This window comes from Carcharhinus amblyrhynchos, chromosome 6, assembly GCF_965287045.1.
Source record: "Carcharhinus amblyrhynchos chromosome 6, sCarAmb.v2.hapA, whole genome shotgun sequence".
Taxonomy (NCBI): Eukaryota; Metazoa; Chordata; class Chondrichthyes; order Carcharhiniformes; family Carcharhinidae; genus Carcharhinus; species Carcharhinus amblyrhynchos.
This window is the reverse complement of record NC_137329.1, coordinates 70,608,165-70,626,508: the sequence shown is the minus strand read 5'-3', so window position 1 is coordinate 70,626,508 and position 18,344 is coordinate 70,608,165. Positions and strand designations below refer to the sequence as shown.

The 18,344-nt window shown below is 39.7% G+C and overlaps 1 protein-coding gene across 2 annotated transcripts in view; it reads left to right on the top strand.

Annotated features, from left to right (window-relative positions):
• creb3l2 (cAMP responsive element binding protein 3-like 2) overlaps nt 1-17,471 on the top strand; it is a 104,787-nt gene extending 87,316 nt beyond the window's left edge. For both annotated transcript variants that reach the window (XM_080190620.1, XM_080190619.1), the window contains exons 10-12: nt 858-984; nt 7,686-7,953; nt 9,262-17,471. In XM_080190620.1, coding sequence (XP_080046746.1) covers nt 858-984; nt 7,686-7,953; nt 9,262-9,331 — 465 coding nt within the window. In that variant the 3' untranslated portion in view covers nt 9,332-17,471. The remainder of the gene's footprint in view (nt 1-857; nt 985-7,685; nt 7,954-9,261) is intronic.
• The last annotated feature ends 873 nt before the right edge of the window (nt 17,472-18,344 follow it).

The following is an 18,344-nucleotide window of genomic DNA, read 5'->3' as shown; positions in this document are numbered from 1 at the left end:
TTATGGGGAGAGGGCGGGAATGTGGAACTGAGCCACGACAGATCAGCCATGATCTTATTGAATGGCGGGGCAGGCTCGAAGGGCTAGATGGCCTACTCCTGCTCCTATTCCTTATGTTCTTATGTTTAAGATCCTCGGACGCAGGCCATTGCATCCGAGGGACTCACCAATATTTAGTTCCAATATGTTTCCAGTACCATTTCTCTCGTGATTGTGATTTTTCTTTTTCAAGTTCCTCCTTCCCTTTTACCTCTTGTTATGGTGAAAGGGCAGGTAAGTGGACCTAAATCCACAAAAGGAATAGCCATGATCTTATTGAGTGGCGGAGCAAACTCAAAGGGCCAGGTGACCTACTCCTGCTCCTAGTTTTTATGTTCTGTTCAGGTATTCTCATGTCTTCTACAGTGAAGACTGACACAAAATACCTGTTCATTGGTGCTGTGCTATGTGTTGGCCAGGCCCACCAACATTTTGTTTTTTTTACCAGATATACTAAGATATTAAGTGAACCAGTGATCAGCACCTCTCCCACCTCTTTGCCCATTTCATAAAGTATCTACAGCTTTCTCTCACTGATAATTTGAAGCTAGTTTTGTTCTAAAATGTATCTAACAATTTGAACAAAGCAGTTTTAATATCAGTAGAAGCTTACTCATCAAAATGTTAAATCCTATAATTTGCATTAGGAATGGACTGCCATACTACATATAACTAAGACAGCAGTTGAAACTTGTTCTATACGTACAATTGTCATTTTTTTTAAATCAGTAAATTCATTAAAGTCCCTCTGTTATATGATCAAAAGTAATAGACATTTACTTGATAATTCTAATCGTCTGATTTTCTTGCCTTTGCAGATTGTGGTACTATGTTTTGCCATTGCACTGGGCAGTTTCAGTAACAGATTTGATCCATTCTCCTCATCTGTGACAAAAACAGTCCTGCCTGTCCAGGATTCTACACAGGAGTCATATGCAGCCACTGGTAAGGTTGAGACAAGTAATTGCAAATGACCGTAATGTCCATTTGAACCATGTTGTTTAAGTTTTGAAACAGGAATTGGTAGCAAATTTATTAGCAAATCTCCTTTATAGGTTAGTATTTATTTAGCTGATTGATACTTATAATCACTAGTTATTGGGATCTGAGCACAGATCAAGGATCAACTATCTTACAGACCACCATATGAGTAGGAGCCATTCAGTAAGATCATGGCAGATTGGTTTCTGAGTTCCACATTCCCAACTACTGCCGATAACCTTTGATTCCCTTGCCTAAAAGAATCTTTATATCTACCTCTGCCTTAAAAATATTCAATGACTGTGCTTCCAGTGTCTTCCGAGACAGTGTTCCAAAGTTGTACAATCCTCTGAGGAAAAAAAAATTCTCCTCTCTCTAACTTGTAAGGGTAACCCCAAATTTTGAAACTCTGCTCCCTAGTTCTGGACTCACTCACAAGAGGAAACATCCTTTCAGTGTCCACCTTGTCAATGTTGTTGAGCATTTTATATACTTTAATCAAGTCACTCCTCACTTATATAAACTCTGAAACAAGTGTAGCCTTTCCAACCTACATCAGAAGACAACCCACTATTTCTCGCTGTCAATCTAGTTTACCTCCTCTGAACCACCTTTCAATTCATTTACATCTTTCCTTAAATAAGGAGTCCAGAATTGCACAGTATTTGAAATGTGGTCTCACCAATGCCCTGTACAAATGAAGTAAAGCACCCTTACTTTAATGTTTAATTCCTTTTGTAATAAAGGATAGCATTCCATAGGCCGCTTTGATTATATCGTGCACCAGCATGCTAACTTCGTGATTCAAGCACAAAAAGACCTAGATCCTTCTGCAATTCAGCATTTGTTCTCCATTTAAATAATACTTTTTAATTCTTCCTGCCAAAGTGAACATCTTTACATTTCCCGCATTATACTCCACTTGTCTGATTTTTGTCCACTCACCCAACTTACCGCTACATCGATCTGCAAACTTTGTGGGTGGGATTTTCAGCCACATGTGCCCCAAAACCAGAATCCTGCCCATAGTCAACAGACCTTTTTCATGGTCTGTGTCCTGCCTGCTACAATTCCTGTGGCGAGCAGGATGGGAAAATTCTGCCCAATATGTCTTCACAACATATTTTTCTATCTATCTTTGTCGTCTGCAAAGTTAGCTACCATGTCTTTGCTCCCCTCATGGCAATGATGTAAATTCTAAAAAGTTGAGTGCACGGTACAGACCAATGCAGGACTCCACTGGTCAACATCCTACCAATCAGACAAAGATACATTTGAAATATTGTCTGTTTCCTCCCAGTCAGCCAATGTGAAATCCAGGTTAATATGCTACTCCCCCTACTCCATGAACTTTTTTTTTGCAATAACTTATGAGCTGGATTTTATAAATGCTTTCTAGAAATGTAAGTACAGTACATCTACCAGCTCCCCTCAATCACCACGTTACTCCTTCAAATAACTCTAGTAAATTGGTTAATTATCATGATTTCCTTTTCATAAAACCATACTGACTCTTCCCAGATACGCTGAGTTTTTCTAAGTGCCCTGTTATAACCTGTTTAATGATCTGTTCTAATACCTTCCCCACAACAGACGTCCAGTTAACTGGCCAATATTTTCTTGTTTGCTGCCTCCCTCCTCTCTTGAAGAGAGTGGCCACAATTACTATTTTCCATCTGATGGAACCTTTCCAGAATCTAGCAAATTTTGGAAAACTAACACCAATGCATCTATTATCTCTTAAGACCCTGGAATGAAGTCCACCCGGACTTGGAGACTTGTCAACCCTCAGCTCCATCATTTGCTCAGTACTTCTTCCATGGTGATTGTAATTTCGCCAAGTTCCTCTGTCTCCTCCACCACCCGATTTAAGATGTAACTGGATTTTTTTGTATCCTCTACAGTGAAGAAAGCCAGATATTCATTTCATCTGGAATTTCCTTATTGCTGAATGTTAACTCCCAATTCTTATTCTCTAGAGGATCAACACATTCTATTTATTCCTTCCTTTTTGAATAGGTACTCTTGCTATCTGGTTTTAGATTTCTAGCTAGCTTCCTCTCGTACTGTAATTTATTTCACTTGATTAGCCTTTTAGTTTTTCTCTCCTGCTCTTTATATTCTGATCTGTCTCTTGTCTTTATGCAGCTACATGCTTTTTCCTTAACTATTTTAGTTAACCACGGACGGTGGCTCCTCTCTTTAGAATTTTCCTTTAAAGCAGAAATATATGTACCCTGAAATGTTCTCTAAAATGTCTACCATTGCTTCTCTATTGTTTCATCCCTAGACTAATACTCTTTTGCTCGCTCAGCTTTCATGTCCACAAAGTTGCCCTTAAGTTTAAAATACTAGTCTTGGACCCGCTCTCCTTTTCAAACTGGATGTAGTCCTCACTTGTTACATCTGTCAATCATTCTCTTGTTTTCTGTTCCATCTTATTACTTTTTCCCCCAGAGATAAATAATAACAAATCAACCAGTATAAAAAATTGGCTAGGAAACAAAGGATATGATGATAAGGAACAAAAAACAATATGTGGGAACCTGTTGGATGTTGTAACATAACACTTGCTGATATGTTCAGGTGAAAATATAAATAAACAGCATTTCATGATGAGGACTAATTGAGCAGATAGATTAAAGGATGGTGGCTTTATTGACCAGCATACTTTTTGGGCGGCTCAGTAGCACAGTGGTTAGCACTGCTGCTTCACAGCTCTAGGGACCTGGTTCGATTTCCGGCTTGAGTTGCTGTCTGTGTGGAGTTTGCACATTCTCCTCGTGTCTGTGTGGGTTTCCTCCGGCTGCTGCAGTTTCACCCCACAGTCCAAGGACGAGCAGGTTAGATTGATTGGCCATGCTAAAATTGCCCTTAGTGTCCTGAGATGGGTAGGTTAGAGGGATTAATGGGTAAAATACGTAGAGATGTGGGGGTAGGGCCTGGGTGGGATTGTGGTCGGTGTAGTCTCGATGGGCTGAATGGCCTCTTTCTGTACTGTAGGATTTCTATGATTCTATTATAATGTAAAGCATTGTGGAAACTGCAAACGTATGTTTGAGCCTTCCTATTAACATAGGTCAAAAAAAAAGACTGGGTGTGATGCTTAACCTTTTTACTAAGTTTTCACTAGTATGTAGTTCAACAAACTCTGTTGCACCTCAAAGGTGTGTGTTTGTGGGTTGTGAACAGTGGGGTGGCTAAGCATTCTGGAGCTTTTGCTTAATGACCTTTGGATTGCGGGCAGTACTCGGTTCTTGCAAATGATGTGTGCAATTCAATCTGCTATAGTCTGACTCCAATTGTAATGCTCCTCATTCTGGGCTCAAATTTGATTTTCCTCCAGTCGTGCAGTTAGCTAGCTGGAAGAGAATGCAGTTTTTATGATGGAAATTAATACATTCTAACTAGTTAATTACAATTAGGTATACTTATGTATTTTCGACAATCCTGCAGATTTGCAAATTGAATTGTTCATTGAGGTTGTTGATGGAGCAAAGTGTGATTAATATTGAAATCAATATTGTTTGCCAAGGGCAGAAAAATGTCTTGTCTTGAACAATTTCTTGAAAATTAAAGATAATGGCTATGATTCTCCAGTGATAATCCTGATATGGCCAGTGATCCTCACGAGAGGGGACAGAATGGCATTTGCAACAAGGAGATCTCATTTTGAGGCATGAACCAGATTTGCATTCACAGGTATTAACTTAAATATTCAAAATCAGCTTTAAGCCAAATTCTCCAGAAATGGAGACAAGGCATGCTGACCATATTGGAGGGCTAGGAAGACATGTTAGCAGGGTTTACAACAGCTCCCCACTAACAGGGGGCTAGTGACCGTCCCTGCTGGAATGAAGGGAGGCCATGGAGCCCACCCTCCCAGGAGATCAGAGTTAAGGGAGGAGTGGAGAGATTGGGCAGTGATTGGGACTGCTGGCGGGAGGGGGGAGGGTTCGGGGAACTCAGGGCTGGGAGCGATGGGGAGAACATCGGGAAATGTCTGGGAGGCCAGCGATCAAAGTGGAGGTCTCTGCAAGACCAGCAATAGGGAGTTATGGGGTTGACCAGCGATTGGAAGGGCGGCAGTGCGGGGCTACTGCACATGCACCAATCTTTCAACAGGAATAGGCCTTGCCTCAAGATTTTCAGCGTGAAGCTCCCTGAGGCACTTTGCCGGCATCTCCACATCACTGCATCGGACTGGGGTAAGTACAGCAAGTAGTCTGTCAACACCAGGTTAAAGTCCAACAGGTTTATTTGGTAGCACGAGCTTTTGGAGTATCATTCCTTGATGAGTGAGTGAGGAGTTATGTTCGCAAACAGGACATATATAGACGCACACACAATTTACAAGATAATGGTTGAAATGCGAGCCGTCTTGTAAATTGTGTGTGTCTATTTATGCCCTGTTTGTGAACACAACTCCTCACTCATTTGAAGGAGGAGTGACACTGTGAAAGCTTGTGCTACCAAATAAATCTGTTGGATTTTAACCTGGTGTTGTGAGACTACTTACTGCACTTTGCAGTGCAGTGTGTGGCAGGTTCATTTTGAAAATCCTGCTTAAAAAAAATCAGCAAGAGTTACTTCAGTTTTATGCAAATTTGACACTTAGAATTTTTTGGGAGAATCCCAGCCACTTTTTTTAAGAAAATTGTGCCCAGTGTTTAAGTCATGCACATTGTGATCATCAGGTCTTCTATCCAGATGATATGAACTATTGGCCTTTTCACCTACAGCAACATCTGAGTTAGATTTGGTGATTTAGGAATTTAGACAATTGGAAAAGTGACTGGTTGTAACTAATGTGGGTAAATTTACAAGGTTCTTTACATTGTTTAGAACTCTTTCAAGTTGCACCTTTTCAATCCAGTGCTTTTTAGTTGTATGTGGTTTATTCCTCTCATCCGAGATATCGAGGCATTTCCATGATTATTCCATTAAAACTTTGTTTATTTCTAACTTCTATCCAAATTAGTTCCCTAATTTCCCCTCTTGCTACTATATTCCCCATTCTGATAACTGTTGCCCACAGGAAGGTCATACAGCAACAATGATTTTAAGTATTGAGCATTTGAATTATGAAAAGAGTTAACAAGGTTTGACTTTCTCTTCTGGGGGGAAAAACAAACTTTAATGCGATCAGTGTTTTCCTGGAGAGTGACTACCCTCCATAAGCTTCAGTTCATCCAAATCTATTGCCGGTATCTTTATTGTGTGCCAAATCCTGCTCATCGCCTATGTACTCTTTGTGCTACATTGGCTCCTGGTCTCCCTGCAGCACTTCCAACTTTAAATTCCTCCATCATTGTAACAACTGCCAGTCTTACAACTCTCCAAGAATCCTGCCATCTTGAGGATGGCAAGCAGGCAGCACTTCAAAATAAATTTTTACCCTACTACTGTTGCAAGTTCTACTTCAGACTTGGTCTTATATTATAAGTATCATGTACTTATCATACGTATGCCTCCACCATGTGTCAGGCACTGCTGTGTTAGTGGAGTTTAACAGTAATTGTCTAGTAACTAAGGGCTTAATTTTCTCATTTTTCTGCAGAGTAGCACAGCGGGCAGGGAAAATGGATTGGAAGCTGCCAGTCCCATCGACAGTTTCTTCTGCCATATTTTAAGCCACTTGGGCAAAAATGTTAAGAGGCGGGACCCAGTGTTTCACTCTGAGCCCATTCTGCCAGTAATGTGTTTTGAAAAGATCAAATGGAACATTGTATCATGCCCCACCCCCACCCTGCATTGCCTGAATAATGCCCGGGCACTGCCTGAGCATGGTGCTCTCCCCACTGGGAGCTGTACTCGTCTGTGCATCTCTAGTAGGTGGCAGATTCTGTTTGCCTGATGGATGTTAAGAGAACTGTCAGGATTCAGAGTATGTCAACATGAATGGGCAATCCAGTGGGGAGGGACTAATGATATTTAAATCTATTTAATTGGGGATCATGACTTGCAAAGCTGAAAAATCCTGCCAGCATAAATGCCATTTTGGGACTCCAATGGAATTTTCCACCTCTGAAAACAGAAGCAGTAAATCTCATCCTATGTCTTGACCATTACTATCGTTACTTATTAATGAATGAGAAATAATTTTGTGATTTACTTTGTTTCGTTTTGAATTGGTTAGATTTACTTTTGTCAGAATTGTGGTATTTTAACAGAGCATCATCATCATAGAGCATTACTTTTAAAATTTTGCATTGTTTAGGACCCCCTACATTTGCTGACTCCGGGGATTGCCTCTAAATATTAATGGCTTCCTGAGCATCTTCTATAGTAACTTCTAAGAACCACGTTAGCTTTCCAAGAAACCATGCCAACTACCAAAAGCAAAATGGTTATCACTTCCTCCAATTTTTCAAATTTGTGTGCCTATGTAGTAAATCAACACCTGCAGAAAAATCTAGAATACAGTTTTGAATGCCACTTAGCATGCCTCAATCCACATAGACAAAGATCTGATAATCTTGCAGACTCCTGTTAAAATCCTTGACTTCTCGTTTGTTGTAATCAACGTCTGGTATTTTGCCAGTATAATGGATGTTCAAAGCTATCTTTGAGACAACCTGAGTCATTCGTAAGACAAATGTTGGCAGGTTATGTGGTGAAGGGCATAAATGCAATTTAAATTCAGGTCACTTTTCTTTCCACAGTTCGCTCAAGGCATTTATTATTTTATGAAGAGCACCCTGGCTTTGAGGACGAGTTCAGTTCGGTGATGTCGACAGATGCCTGGGAAAAATTAGCAGAATCTGTTAGAGAGAGAGCACGACTGGCACAGTTCCTCACAGCCAGGGGTTCAGCACAGAAGCAGCAAGCACAGGAAGCAGTCAAACACACTCAGAAGCCAGCAGAAGAATACATAATAGCAAATGAAACAAGAACAGAGAATTCAGTCCTGATAGAGCTCCAGTCACAACGGTATGGCGCACATTCTTGACTTTATTTTTCTTCCCATCGCCGAATTCATTTAAATATTACAAGGGGAGGGGAGGAGAAATCAGCCATGTGTTGATTTTTAAATGGAAAATTTACTGTGCGAGGACAGTGAAACCTGAAGCACCAATGTGTACACCTGACAGCTATAGAAACAGCAAAAAAATGTCAGACCCACATTATGTAATCTGTTGTTTCTTAGTATTGCAGTACTTAAGCGTCCTTCTCCTCCCAGTAGGAAGTATCACATCATTGGAATCATGGAGTGAGGGAAGCAGGTTGGGAAATAGAATATCTATCTATTTAGCTGTTTACCACCTTCCTTAAACACATCTAGTGCATTTTCTGCAAAGTGCTTTCTTTGAATTGTAATGTAGGCAAACATGTAGCCATTTTGTACACAGCAAGAGCCAAGAAACTGCCACAGGATAAGTGGCAGGTTTATTTTGCTGGTGTAAGTCAAGGGAAGAATATCATTCAGGATATTACTTCAAAGATTTCCACAAATAGTGGAATCTTTCATTTGAAGGGTGGCACTTCTGAAAATGCAGTATTCAAAACTGCAGTGGTGTGTCTACTAACTGGCTCTCCAATGTCCCAAGGTGTGTAGTTGGAGGATTATTAAGGTAAATATGCAGGATTGCAGGGATAAGGCCCGGATAAGATGCTCTGTCGGAAAATCAGCGCAGATTCGATGGGGCCAAATGATCTCCTGCACTGTAGGGATTCTATGAATGGGACTCAGGCTCACAACTTTCAGATTCAGTGATGCTCATTGAACCAAGCTGATGTTTTTAGTGACATCTCAAGACAGGAGCTGTGGGTGTGAACAGGTTTCCAAAAGCTTAATCCTTGGAATTGCTAACCAATTAGAGGGTGTTGTTTGTACTACCCACTGTGATACTTCCTTAACATTCTCTTGAACTGTATTGTAACGTACAGTGCACTAAATCATTTGCACTTTGTTTCCCACTTATCTAGTGATAGCCCAGCCTGTTCCTCAATTTGTGGCTATACCAGCACCCTGACCTGTGGCAGTTAACCAGGCTCAGTTCTAGTTATAGATAATGAGGAGGCTGCCAATAGTGTCAAGCTGCTTTTCCAGGGTAGTGATTGCAAATGCAATTTTTCTGAAATATTTCAGCCTGTGCATCTGTTGCCCAGCAGAAGTTTCATTCTGTACAATTTATTCATTGACCATATGGTAAATGTTTTTTTTCCCAAATAGTGTTTGTGTTTTTATTGAGATATGTATGTGTTAATTTGCACTTTTGCATCTTGCTTTATCTTTAGGAGTCTTCCAAGTGTAGGGACTAATGGAACCACCATTGATATTGGCAGAAGAGTCAACACAACATCATAAAAAATCATAAGGTGGTATTTTTCCTGTTGTACAATGAAAGCAGTCCCTTTCTATAATGCCCCACTCCGACTGATCATCAACAGCCACTACAGGCAAAGAGATCAGATAATTTTGTTATTCCTTGTACTTCTTTATTGCAAACATACTTACTGAACATTAATTTATATAAATTAATAACTTTATATGTATTGGGAACTTGAGTTATAAAACACAAGTCTTCATTCCTGCATTGATTGCTCTTTTAAACTTTCAGGCTCACTCTGTCTGTCCATTTATTTCCAATATGTGTAGAGGATGACTCTCATTCTGGGCTATGGTTCCAGGTTTCTGAACCAGCAGAAAAGATTAATCTGAATTTGATTGAGTTGATAGAAATGTACTGTCAATTTGTCCTCAGTGTTCTACACATTTGAAATATTGCTATCATCCCAGCTGAGCAAAATCACTTGGGACATGACCCTTTCACAGATTCAGAACCGGAGATGTTGATTCATCCTCATTTTCTGATACCTTTTATTTTCATAACCTCAATCCCTCAGTTCCCTTTCTTCCTTATTGAGTAGCAGGGGTAGCCTGCTGTCTTCCATAGCTGACAGTTTTGAGGACCTTTACCTGTTTTGTTACTATGTAGCTTTAGTCTTTTGGTTCTTGGGTCATAGTAACTTTTTTTACCAAGTTTTTGCATTTGTATTTTAGTCAAGATTTCATAACAAATCTGTACAGCATTCAAATGATGTAGTTCCTGATTTAGCCTTTGCTGACATATCCAACCAGAATTTTATTGTAAATGTTTACTGTTGCTTTTGTGTTTCTGTGCCTCAATGGTCCTTCAAAGCTCAGTGTTGCTCTGACTGGGCAAAAATTGAAGCTACAGCCCAACAAAGCAGAGGTAGATCTGTGACATCCATAAGTAGCCTTTTTATTAAAGGGTTGGTATTCTTCAGTGACTTTTCCATAGGATGACCACAATGCCCATAACTGTTTGTATCATTGATGTGGTGGAAAGCCAACATAGACACAATGAGCTGTAAAGTTCTTGGCTCCATGTTGCCATTAGGTGGCACAAGTGTTTACACTCATTTTGAACATCAGTTAGGGTTTTCCTCACATCTACAACAGTACAGAAATAAATCCTAAAATCTGCCAGTTTGTAATTACTGAATGCAAAGTAACATTAATTAACTGTTCCTTCTATTGTGTAAGATGCTGTCAAAGTGTGATTCCTGGTTTTTTAAAACCATCAACCATTTCATTAACAAAATGGAGACAAGAGAATAAGAAACAGAATTTAGTGCTAATGCTTCTACCTAAAGCGGTGTGGCCAGTAAACAGGGTCAATCACGATCGACAGAATTTAATCTGGTCTCTGGGAACAGGCTGGGTGGTGGCATGGAGACTGCGGAATCGGGAGGAAAGTATGGTGGCCAGCGACAGAAGTCCAAAAATCGGAAACAAACCATTTCTCCAGCTGTCCACATCCAATGAATGCAAGCATGCAAAAATGGCTATGAGGGCAATGCTAGGATCGTTTTACCCTGGCATTGGCTAATCTGGAAATGGTTTTTGGAATTGTATTTATTCTTTTATGGGATGTGGATATAGCTGACAAGGTCAGCATTAATTGCTGATGCCGAATTATCCTTGAACTGAGTGGTTTGCCGGGTCATTTCAAAGGCATTTAAGAGTCAGCCACATTGCTGTCAGTCTGGAGCCACATGTAGGCCAGACCAAGTAAGGATAGCAGATATTGGTAAAGCTGATAGGAACATGTTGAAATTAGTGTCAATAGGATACAGGGCAGGTCCAATTGGATTTATTTTTGTTGTCACAGTCACCCAACCTGGAAATAATTGCAAAGTGGCTGAGCCTACTGCACTTATGGGGTAACATTTGGAACCATCTGGCCTCTTTCATAGGCTGATTTTGCCGTCATTCGTTATTGTTCAGTACTCATTGGCTGGTGAGTGCAGTGAAATGAACAGGCCTTCCCTTATCTGAACTTTTATGGCATTGTAAACTTGCACAATGGAGTTCACAGGAGGAGAGCTATGATATTCTGGACAGAAGGTCCTCCAGTACCACAACAGACGTGTGCAGCAAGATCCAGACTGTCTGATAGTACTTCGTGTCGGTGTGTGTGCTTGATCCTGGACCGGTAGAAGGGCGCCGCAACACCTCGGTGACTAGCACTGCTAGCTGTGCAGATACATGGATTTGGGCCTGTGTCTGTGGGAGTTTGTGCATTCTCCCTGTGGATGTGTGGGTTTCCTCCGGGCGCTCCGGTTTCCTCCCACACCCCAAAGATGTGCTCTTAGGCTGATTGGTTTTACCAAATTGACACTATTCTCCCCTGAATCTGGCTAAGTCAGGGGTTCTATTCGTAGACACGCAGGGTAGAATAGGTGTAGGGTGATGCGGCGGCGTGGGCTTGTTGGGCCAAAGGGCCTGTTTCCCGTGCTGGGTTGTTCTTTGTTTTAAAACACAATGTCTGACCACTCGCTGGCTGTAGAGGACTGTATACTATCCAATGATTGTAGTGAGGTTGCCTAATAATAGAACATATACATAGAACAGTACAGCCCCTTCGGCCCTCAATGTTGTGCCAAGCTTTGTCCGAAACCAAGATCAAGCTATCCCACTCCCTATCATTCTGGTGTGCTCTATGTGCCTGTCCAGTAACCGCTTGCAAGTTCCTAAAGTGTCTGACTCCATAGCTGGCAGTCTCCACGTGGTGGTGATGTGGCAAGGGTGAGGGGGCTCTCATGGTTACTAATGTCCTGAGGTCCATGTAAGCCCCTCCCTAGTGGCAGGAGCTGCCCCTACTGAAACACCCAACCCTTCCTCAGTCAATTACCTGATGACTATAGAAACATGTCAGGGCGATCAGATACAGCCAAGGTCGGATTGCCCCCAGTTTCTGTTCTTGAGTGGAAATCTGCTTGGTGCTGAAGAGTGAGCAAGAAAGCGCATTTTCAGTTACTTCATTACTTGCGTTGGGGTCCAGTTGATGTGATTAAAAGACAGAAATTTCAGAAACATTACTTTTTTTTCTTTTCCAATCTAATTGACTTGATCAATCTGCTCAATATCTTCTAGCTAATAAGCCTGCTATAAAGATAGAAAACATTTGACCTGAAGAAAGCCATTACCATAGTAACATTCTGTGACACATGAGAAATCCATGGGTTGGAGTTAATGAAATATAAGTAGAAAATGCTAGAAATACTCTAGGCCTGGCAACATCTGTGGAGAGAGAAGCAAAGGTAATGGTTCTGAAGGTGGGTCACTGAAATCATGGCCCTGATTTTAACTCTGTAATTGAAAGGGATTTTGAGTGAGTTAAAATCGGGTGATTTTCCAGCCCTGTTCATGAGTCCCTTTATTCTTGCAAAAGGACCATAATGGGATCTGCTTTGGGGAAGTCTCAGAATGTAGTTTTCTCCACACTTCCTGCCGAAATCATAATTACATTCACATCGAGGGAGGGCATGAATCTGATTTCCATCACTTTAAATACTCATAAATAGCTTCATGCCATTGCTTCCAGGTCGTCATATGGTTTCCACACCCCGCCCCTTCATTATTGGTTTTCAAAAGCAATCATCATGACCATGTCTGGGGCTTGTAGGTGCGTATAGGTGCTGGGTGGTGAGGGAAATGGCTAGACAGTGCCCTGTCTCTGGCACCTTGGCAGTGCCACACAAGTTGGCAGTGCTTGGGTACCAGGGGCAGGGCTTTTGGGGAACGCCATTATGCGGTGTGGCAGGGGGGCGGAGGTGGAGGGTGAAATGATGGAGGTTGCCTGCATTGTGAGTAGGTTAGGGAGTATTGCCTGCATTTCAGAGGGTGCGTGGAAGGGCATGGCGAGTTCTTATGCCTGAATGCCAGTGATGATGGGAGAGGAGGGAGGTATTTAACTTCAATTAGAGATCTTTGTTTAGCCGAGCTTTCCGGCATCTTTAGGTCCTGCTCTTCAGGAATGATGGCACATAACATGCCCCCTGCTTTTATTTTGACAAAGTATCAGAAAAACTGGAGAGAAAACTGGCTTCTTTGGGGAGAAGCACACAGGTTTTCAATTGGAACCTGAAACTTGGTCTTTTTTCTAAAATTCCACCCTCTGCTTTTCTCTCTACAGATGCTACTAGACCTGTGTTTTAGTTTATATTTTAATTCCAGATTCCCAGCATCCAGTGCTCTTATTGCATTTAAAATTACCATTTTGCCTGATGTGGAGTAACAGTCACCCCTCTTGAAGGACATACTGCACCCAAATAAGTCTGGAAACCTTAGTTGGAACCGGGCAAAAATCAAGGTTTGGGAATCACTAAATATTTTCCAGGATACTGCTAGAGTGTAATTTTATAAAATCATGTAACATACCAGCATAGAAAATTGGTCATCTCTGTATATCTATCTAGGGTAACGCTGTCAATAATTAGATTGGATTGCAGATTTAGATGGAATCAAGTGCGAAGAATCTTTGTTCCCTTTGAACAATCCATTCCTCCAGATATCATTAAAAAAACCAGATTGACTAGTCGATCATCAGCAGCACCTTGAAGTATTTAGCTCATCTGCTGGGTGATCAAGTATGTGTAGAAGGTTGACTTAGTTTTGATCTTCCATTAGCAGACTTGGACACATCGTGATTCCAAAGAGATGCTGCTTGCATTTTAACAATTATGTATCAGCAGTATTAGATAGAACTTCAGTAAGTGAGTTTTGTACTTTTTGCTATGTAACTGACCAGAAAGGTCAAAAAGAAATTTTAGCCGGATTTTCAAGAGCCTCAGTGTTTGATGTTTGCGGCAGACAAAATTTGGACTTCTTCACTCCCATATTTTGTAGTCAGCTTCAGTACGCTGAGAAAAGTGAAAAAGAAATATTACTACATCAGAGTTGGCTCTTAAAGACACCTCACTTATACTCTGACACCATATAAGAAAAAAAATCTCAAACTTGTTTCTAGCTGCAGTTTCACCTTTTTTCTGCTTTACTAATACTGTAATGGTCCATGCTGCTCTGAAGTGTTCTCTTTTTATTCCTCATAAGCTACAGATCCCAACACTCAAGTTATTTTCCCCTAGCCATACAAACTTTCCCAACCTATAGCCTTACTCTGTTGAATTAATTACCACTGCACCCTAACTCACTCCTTCCCAAGATTGCTAATCTGTGGAATTCCTTCCCTGTTTTTCCCTATAAGCTGGATGCTTTTAAAATAGCTAACCCCTAGCCAACTCCTTGTGTTCCTTAAGTGTTACCATTCACAGTTGGTAGCTATATAAGATAGAATCGATTAATCTGCATCCAAGTGCTTACAAACAGTAAAATGGTTTTGAATCAGACCAGGTCTATCAGTGACTTTCAAAAATTGAGTTAGTTGGTTCTTTACTCCCTACATCAAAATGCAAGAAGTCAGTCCAAAAGACTGTTAAAGTAGTTGAAGTGATTGAGGTTAATAGTCTTCATAATAAAATTTTAAAGTTGAACTTCATTTGAATGTTTAAGAAAATGAAGGTGTATTCAGATTTATGGTTAGGTGAGATTGAAGCCTCGGTATATTGCAATATATTTTTAAGATTGAAAGTTTTTGACAGATTGTGTAATTTTTACTTGAATTGTAAACAACTGGTAGTAAAACTAATCCAGACCACAAAAGTGTGCTAGTTTGCAAAATAATTTTGTTAAAAATCCCAAATACAAAAATGAAATGTTAAGTTCTTGGAAGATAATGATGCCTTTAGTCAGATAGCTGAAGAAGGTGGCTTCAAGAGAACATTAAGAATATACATAAGAAATAGGAACAAATGAAACCTAAATTCTACTTCCCCCAGATCCTGTAACCAAAGATCTGTCTGTCTCAGCTTTAAATATGTTCAACAATAGAACATTCTCAACCTCTGGGGTAGAGAATCCCAAAGATTCACAATCTTTTGAGTGAAGAAATTTCTTTTCTCATTTCAGTTTTATATGATCATCCTCTTATCCTGAAACAGTGCTCTATGTTCAAGATTCCCCAGGCAGAGGAAACAACTTCTCAATTTCCGCCATGTCAAATCATTTCAGAATCCTCAATGTTTCAATGAGATCACGTCTCATTTTTTCTAAATTCCAGAGAATGTAGATTAAACTTACTTAGCCTCTCATCCTAGGGACCAATCTAGTGAACATTCACTGTACTGACTCCAGTGTAAGTATATGTAGAATTGTTGACTGAAATATTACTACACCTATTAGAGGCCAGACCTCTAATTAATTTAAAAATGCGTTCTTGATTCTGAAAATATTTGATGTGTATCAGCTCTTGTGGTTGTTATGCTGAATCTTATCTTAAACATGTGATATTTCCTCTTCTGTTTTCTACTTCTCTGAGAACGGTTCTGACTTTGCTGGAAAGAATGAGCACAGAAAACCTTTTAAAAAAAAACTCACTTCCAATATTTCTGCTCTTGACAATTTCATCTGCAAATGCGTTAGCTAACAAACTTGTGAGCAATTAATTTTGTATTCAAATACATGGTCACTGGACATGCAGAAAATGAAGGAGAGTGTGATTGACCCATTGTATATTTAACTTTTGTTTTCTGCTTTTATTTCTGGTTTTCAGCATTCTTTATTTAACTTTCCTCTCCAATAATTTGTGCTGCACAGTGCTGTCAGAATTATACAGTGACACCCTTTCTCCCAAGTACTATTTTGACACATTTGCAGTAATTGAAGGAGCACCTCTGCATAAAGGCCATAAAATATTCAAACATTGTCACGCCAATACTATAAGTTAAAAAGTACAAAAGTTAGAAGCAGTGTTTTTTAGCAAGGAAAATGTTCCGAGGGTACAAAATCATTCATTGCAAGGAAATGAATACGCTACATATTTCAACAGAAGTATCCATTAAGATGAAAATGATTGGTTTGTTTCGTTGTTGGTTCACTGTTTGCAGTATAGACTGCTGATCTGTTAAATAACGTCCTGGATCCTTGACCTCCCTCCACACTTCCCAGGTTTCTGAGGAAAATATTTCTTAACAATTTTCATGTATTTTGCTCATCATTTTTAAAGAGTGCAATTTGATTACAGCTGATATTTGTACAGATATGTATAATGTTGTTGTTGTTGTTATTATTATCAGACATCAGTCTCCAAATCCAAAGCTATAGTTGTCATTCCCATTCATTTATATGATCCTGATCTAAGTGCCAGCTAACATTTAAACTGTGGTTCTTCAGTTTATTTGAATTGATCCTGAGCTTGGTCCAAAGTTCCATGTTGGATGCAGGACCAGTGGAATTTCCACAGTCTGGCTGTGATGGTTCAGAATTTCAGGGCAATATTTTGTGGCAGTCCAGAAGTGTACCAGTATTGTATTTCCCCATATTGTCCAACTGGCCGAGCAAGTGTGTAATTTTAACGCGCTGTTTTTGTATGTCTCTTGACATGATGTATGTGGAATGGTTAACTGAATGCATCAGCATTAATCATGTCCTTCTGGGGTAGAAAAGTTTATATTTTATTCTATATGGAAACATTTTCTTTTATAATGACTGTCTTTATACACAAATTGTATGTTATGCTTTTTTCCATCACAAATAAATATTTTCCTTAGTAAAATAAACACTCTATAAGACATTGCTTACCTTCTTTGTTCAACTTTGCTATTGTTGTTACACATCAGGAAGCCATTCCCACTGGGAGGAGAGAGCCTAGTTGAGCTGCACTGAAAGAAAGAAGGCAGGAGAAAAACAACAGGCTGAATTAAGAGCTAAAAGCAAATAGCAGAAAAGAGACAAGTGAAAGCAGAAGATGAGGCAAAAATAAGGACAGGTAAGGGGAGAAAGGGAAATACCGAGAGAAAGTAAGCACCTAGGAAAATTAATAATTGGGCAAAGAGAATTACATTAAGATAGTAGTTGGAAAATCCCAGCATAATTATAAGCCAAGGTGAAAGTCTTAGATAGACTTTTAAACAAGTATGATGAAGAAGATGGAGAATGAAAATAGTGTAGCTTTCATATAATTAAAATTAACAGAAATTCCTGAAGATTGGAAAGAGGCTGAATCACTCGCTTACTGAAATAAAATCAAGGACGTGGCTGAAACCTGTTGACCAGTTGACGTAACGTGAGTAATAGTGAATGTGTAACACAGTAAATGTCAGCATGGATTGAAAGATTAAAAATCAGTTTTACCAACTTTTTAAGGACATTACTGCCTTGTGTGCAAAAGAAAAGGAAGATTATATAGACAAATTTTAAGCAGCAAAAATGATTTCAGTTAGGTAATCAATAGATAAGGTATAGAATCATGGAATAGGAGTCAAGGTATAATTTTTAAAAATAGCTTTAAAAAGGATGCTATATAAATAGACTTGAGAAATAAATGGATTCATTTCTAGAAAGAGGAGGGATTAAGGATTGTGGTAATGGACATGTTGGTTTTAATGGCCTCGCCTGCTACTAAAAATGCTCATGTTCTTGTAAGTCCCCAGGAACTAAGCATTCCAGTTAGGCCCAAGGGAAGCTTGAACTATTTTAATAAAAATAGATTGGATTCAATTTATTGTAATAAATTAGGCCAAAGGAATATTGCCAGTTAAATGCTTAATTAATTAGATAGACTAATTACTTGTGTAGTAGAATCTAAACTTCTTGAATTTAAAGTATTTTCTGCCTACTTCTGAGGTGTGCCCCACCATCTATCCTCCATCCTTAGCATTTCTAAGCATAGGTTGGAGACTGCTCTAATAGTGGTTGAAGTGAAGGAAGACCTACAACCTCTTGGACAGTAGAAAATACAATGTAGCTTGTACAACTCTGCCAAATTAGATCATCTTTCAAAGTGAAATTCAGATAATGCTTTGTATGGCTGTTGTACAAAAGCACACTTAAAATTCAGTGTCCTTGTAGAATGAATGCTGAGTGGGCTGAAGGTTTTTCTACCTGCCAACTGAGAACAAATGAAGAATGCTCACTGCTATTCACTTAACCAGTCTATGCTTAGAGGCTGCTT